Source organism: Corvus brachyrhynchos, unplaced genomic scaffold (assembly GCF_000691975.1).
Source record: "Corvus brachyrhynchos isolate BGI_N302 unplaced genomic scaffold, ASM69197v1 scaffold139, whole genome shotgun sequence".
Classification (NCBI taxonomy): domain Eukaryota; kingdom Metazoa; phylum Chordata; class Aves; order Passeriformes; family Corvidae; genus Corvus; species Corvus brachyrhynchos.
This window is the reverse complement of record NW_008246062.1, coordinates 1,451,050-1,456,907: the sequence shown is the minus strand read 5'-3', so window position 1 is coordinate 1,456,907 and position 5,858 is coordinate 1,451,050. Positions and strand designations below refer to the sequence as shown.

General features: G+C 50.0%; 1 protein-coding gene across 1 annotated transcript; it reads right to left on the bottom strand.

Moving 5' to 3' along the window:
* Positions 1-468: 468 nt before the first annotated feature.
* Positions 469-5,851, bottom strand: LOC103623866 (uncharacterized family 31 glucosidase KIAA1161; the record flags this gene model as incomplete). Its single annotated transcript, XM_017746569.1, is given in 2 exon segments — positions 469-5,386; positions 5,388-5,851. Coding segments are annotated over 2 exon segments (1,305 nt in total), but the record flags the coding sequence as incomplete, so codon positions are not given.
* Between the last annotated feature and the right edge of the window lie 7 nt (positions 5,852-5,858).

The window sequence follows — 5,858 nt, the reverse complement described above, 5'->3', positions numbered from 1 at the left end:
GCGGGTCTTCTGGGCCAGCAGCCACTGCTCTGCTGTCACCCATAGGCACCTCCTTGAAATCCAGTCTGCAACAAATTGGGCTTTTGCTGCAGCCCCTCTGGGGTTTGGATTTTGCCACTAGCACTTCTCCCTGTGCAATGCACAGCTGTGGATGTGTTTTCAAGCACTGCCATGTAGCTGGGACCCAGCACAGAGCTGACCCCATTCACTGTTCCCATGTCACGGTGAGCCTCAGACACCATCTCTACACACTGCAACAGGCTTTGGGAGGATGTAAACCAACTCAAACCCAAAGCACTGATTTTCAGGAGGACCTCAGCATCACTGAGGATCTCCTGCAAGGCTGTGAGTGCTCTTAAGTTGCCAATCTGCCCACAGGTCTTCAGCAGTGCCAGCTTCATCCCCCATATGATCATCAGCCAAGTGTATGGATGCCACTTGCACCCAAGGAAGAAGTCAAAGAAAAAGCACTGGGAAAATGTCTTTTATTGCAAAAGGAGTGAAACGAAGTCCCTCTCAACCCTCAAGCCACACTGTATGTGTTGGCCACTATTATTGATGCCAATGGCACAAGGTAGCTATGGTTTGTGCAGTAACAATGAGAAGGGAAGGAAAAACATTATTTGGGGCAAAGGGGGTGATGCGGGGCAAGGCAGGCTCCTAAATGAGTCTCACATGCTCCATTTCTGGCACTCCCATAGCTACAAGCATCTACTCCACCCGTGTCCTTGCTGTCAGTACCATCTGGAAAGGGGGACTGTGGGGACAGTCAGAAGGACTTTCTGGACTGCCCAAGAGAAGTGGAGAACAGGCTCCTCTTGCTTATCCCCTACAGTCTTGAAGTATGTGTCCTCTGAGAGCAGCATGGACTAGCAAACCCCCCCAGAATCAGTGCTGATGAGCCTTTTTTGGGGTGAATGTCAGTAGAATAGGGGCATGACCCAATTGGTGTGTATGGTCCCCACCCCCGGCAGCTGACAAAACATTGGGGTTCACCTGGACATGGCCTTTTCCAGGCCAGCCCTAAGGCACAGCTAGTCTCTTTGCTGTCAGGACCCAAGGGAGTACGATTCTCAGTCCAATGGGATTGTCTGCCACCACTGCAAACACAAGAGTGGGGTTACTGCCAGCTTCTCCTTTTAAAACATACATCAAAGCTGCAGGCTGCAAGCTTTAAATAAAACAACAATCTCAACCCTGATTTCAGTAAAGACTAGGGTAAGAAAAGCCCCAAATCTCCCTGAACCACTAGCCCCACCAACGTGGTACAGATGGACATAGTTAAACTTCTTTTTGTTTTCCAAAATTTTATCTCAATCAAGGCGATTCATGTTACAGTTCATACCAATTAGAAATTAGAAAAGTGGTTAAAAACAGACCCACCAGCATTACAGTCAGACATAGGACAGCATGTACAAACACAAGCATCCAGAAAACCTGATACACAACAGTGCAAGCTTCAAAATTCAATCACATAAGCATCATGTGTGAAAAGGCTGAATCCACATCCCAAACCTGGTTTTGGCCTTTTTCTTGGCTAAGACAAGCTAAACCCAGCTTTGGCCAGTGACCCATGGTGTAAATCAGAGAAATATCCCTAGCAGCAGTTCCCAAGGTATCTGTGCAGAGTTTCTGGTCTGCAAGGTCTGAGAGATCCTCAAGTCCTGCAGTACTACAGCATAGTGTTAGAAATAGTGGTTTTGGTAAAAAGTTGGATGGAAAGGGCACCTAGAAGCCTGTGAGACAGCTTAAGGCAGCACTGCTGAGCCTATCCCCAACATCAGCTCTTAGTCCTCTCAGCAGCTTTACCCTTCTCCTTGCTGGACCATGGAACAGCCATGGACACTTACGCCCTAATTACAGCATTTAGAAAAATAAGGGTACTCTATAATCTTACCCATTCATTGGCATAGTTAAATAAAAGAAAATTATAACTTTGTTAATACAATCCTTTCTTTTGAGGGGAGGGGAAAGAAGACAGTGTGTCTAATGGAGAATTTCCTCCATGACCTTCCTGACAGCGCCTGAAACCACTGCAAGGAGATTGAAGGCACTCATCTGGCTGCTCCCATCATTTTAATAGTAGAAGGATACTAACAGGGATGCTGTGTTTCTCTTCACGCAGCCTCATTCCTCATTAGTGATGCATACACTGAGTGGCACGGAACCAGGCGAAGAGAAGGCAATATCTCATGGTCATGCTGGGATCCTTCCCGTGAAGTCCTGTGCCAAGGATCCCAATTCTGCACTGGCAGCTGAGCTGTGCAGCAACATCTCCTCCACCTAATGCTCCCAAGCCAAAGGATGACAAGTATTTCATGAGCAAAGGTTGAAAGGGAAGAGCTGGAGCCTCTCAAAGCATGGTCTTCCTGCACTTCTGGGGCTGCAAAAGCCCCCTCCACACCCGGCCCTTCTTGAAGGCTTTGGCCAGTCTCATCTCCTCACCTTCACTGCCACCCTGCAAGCAAGGACCAAGTCCTGCCAGTGCCCTGATGAGTGACGCTGAGGTTCCAGGATTAACTCCTTGCCAGAGGGTGTCTGTAACTTGTAACATAACCGTTATTTGCACTGGTGGCCGGGAAGAAACTTGAGTCCTTCAGAATTAAAAGCCTGAGAAACAAACAGTCTTCAGGAAATGCTTGTGCTCTAGCTGGACAGGGACCTATAAGGCTCCCCTACATCTCATTTTGAGATGAAATTATACAGGGCAGATACAGGTCTTAAGGTGATGCTCCAAAGAATCAATCAAACCAGACTTCCTCACTTCCTTCCTAACTATAAAAGCTCTTCAGATTTTGCCCCTAACAGCTGAATTTCTCCTCCTGCACCCCATCACAACCCTTAGATGCTTAGTGCATCTCCTTTTCTGCCTCCTGAAAAGCCCTGTGGTAGGAGATGGGCTTTGAGAAAGATCCTCACTGGTACCCAACCCTACCCAAAACATGCACTATCACCTTGGGTGGCTGACTTGTGCCAGACCCATGCCCAGCCCACACATAATCCCAGGAGAAGCCCCAGAGATGCTGAGCTGTCCTTGGCTGGCTGGAGCCTGGGCAGGGTGCCCCACCCCTCCCCAGCCATTGCAGTTCAATTCTGCAGAAGCTCATTAAAAATTCAGGGACTGACACATGTTCCCAACCGGGGCACAGCCAGGAATTCTTGCCTTAGGGAAAAAGGCTGCCAGACTTCAATCCTGTTTGCCCTGCCTTGGGTCTCTGTAAATTCATTTTCCCATACAAAACCAAATGGGAAATCTGCCAAAGAGGCAGCTGCTGGGGACTTGGGGTGCAGGATCCCATCACCCCATGTGCCCTCTAGAAGCCTGTGACAGCAATCGCACCTCCAGCAACACCAACGCTGCGTGAGGAAGGTCCCTGGGACTCTCCCAGGGAGAGAGGAGGGCTGACTCAGGAAAACCCTCAACAAAATCATCACCTCTTAATGGCGACCTGAGATGGGTATTAGCTTAACTTCATGTTATATGAGAACATTTCTGTGGGTGCAGTGAGAACACCCACTGGCACAGACCCATCAGTTCATAGAGCCGGTGTTTTCCACCCACAGGCAAGCCGGCTATCAGCAAACGTCACTGTCAATCCAAGACATGTGTGGCTCACGGGAACCAGCTGTTCCCAGGGAAGCGCCGCATGGAGTGTCTGAGGACAGCTTTGCTCCAGGCAGACCTTCTGCCAGCAATAAACCTCATCTGTCCTTAAAAACCAAAAAGGATGGTATCAGCAGGACAATCATGCAACTAAGTGGGGTCATAAATGCTTAAAAAATGGGGTGTGCTGGCACAGGCAGTGCTGCTCTAGGAAAGGCAATGTTGATGCCCTGGGCAAAACACAGAGAGGCAAGAGCCTTGTAGAGGGAGTCAAATGGGTGAGCAGGTGGGATGCAGCTGTCCCAGCAGGAAATAAGCAACCCATTCAGTTAAAACACATGGATATCACTTGAGTGACCTGACCTGTCTGGTACCCAGGAAAACAGGAGCATGGGGCAACTGTTAGTTCAGTGCTGTGCCAGGGAAAAGGGGGAAAAAAAAGTGTGTATATATATATGTAATGCTGTTTTGCTTTATGGTCTTAAAAATATCCTTTTGAATATATTTGCCATATTATAAAACTTAGGGCAGGCTGTGCTGCAGCAACCCTCCCACAGCACACGCCTCCATATCCAGTGCCAGGTGCTCCCACAAGACTAGGAACGCTCCCCACTGGCACTAACCAACTTCCAACTCTTGAAATCCTTGAGAACTGAAAAGATACTGGGTTTACTACATGTCTGCAGACAGACCGACAACTCCTTTCTTACCTAACCAGATAAATTGTTGCCTACTGTAATCCAATCAGAGCCTACCACCAGACCCAAATTAAAAAAATCAAGACCAATCCCCAAATAAAAAAAAATTATCCCCAAGAACAGTGAAGTCTATTTAGTTCCCTTCCTCCACCCCAGTCTCAAATGAAAGGTGCAATTAGAGTTATTATTTGTTAGAAAGTCCTAGGTAAGGCATGGTTATTCCAAAGCTGATGAAGAAGCCTGTTAGGAAACCCAGAGGAAATAGGCAACTTCGTCCAGGTCAACAGGATAGTCAGTGAGTAGCACCGGGGTCTTCTCAAACAGCTCCCCCTTGTAGCTGCGCCATTTGCCCGCTGGCAGGTAGACATCCCGCTCCTGCTTGCCCATCTCCAGCACCGGGGCCACCATGAGGGTGTCCCCGATGAGGAACTGGGAGTCAATCCGGTGAGTGGCCTCGTCACGGGGGGAGATCCACCAGATGGGACGGATGATGGGGTCGCCCGTGTCAGTGACCTCCCCCGCCAGCTCCAGCAGCAGCGGGGCCACCAGTGACTCATGGAGCTCTGTGAACTTCTGCGCAATCTCCACCACCTCCTTGTCGTAGAGCCAAGGCGGGATGGAGAACTGCATGGAGGGCATGAAGGCCGACAGCTCCAGCCAGCGCACGTACAGCTCCCGGTCAGGGATCTCCACTGCCCCATTGGTCTTATTGGGGAAAAAATTGCCCCCTATCATGTCCGCAGATATGAAGGGGTACCCCAGCATGCTGATGGTGAGCACAGTGGGGATGAGGGACTTGAGGCCCAACTCATAGCCCCAGACAGAGTCACGGTCGATGATGCGGAAGAAGCAGGAGATGTTCTGTGACTGGTATCCCACTCGCACCTCAGCCAGCTCGTAGAAGGGGATGGCCATCTCTGTGTAGCGCCGGGACCAGATGCTGGGGTCCGACAGCGGGCGGAAGGTGCTGAACTGCTTGGGCAGGTAGCTGGTCTCACCCGCATCGAACTTGAAGGAGGAGATGCCGTACTTGTGCCGGAGTTGGCGCAGGTGGCTCTGGAACCAGTCCCGGGCTGCTGGGTTCCCCAATGCCGTTCCACCACTCTACCATGGCCGGCAGCCGCCCTGACGGCTCCTTGATAAACAGCTGACGCTCAATCCCCACACCAAAATTGGAGGAATTGTAGTTTATGAAAGGATGAGTCCACAGAGTGACCTTAAACCCATCTTCCTTCAGCTTTGCAAACATCTCTGTTACGTTGGGGAACTTGACAGGGTCAAAGTCAAAGTCCCCATAGGCTTGCGTATACATGTCATCAATCTCAATGTGGCTGCAGTTAAAATGGTACTTCTTGATCTTTTCAGCAAATCGCAAGAGTTTATCCTGGTCAATATCATTCTTGTAGAGGGCCCAGGTGGACCATATGGGGTATCGGAAGGCGTTCTCAGCAGGGATCTTGGAGGGCTTGTTGAAGTACCTGCGCACCATGTACTTGTGGATGGAGGTGAAGTCGGAGGCCACGGCGACGCGGGAGCGCAGGGTCGGGGAAGGGCGG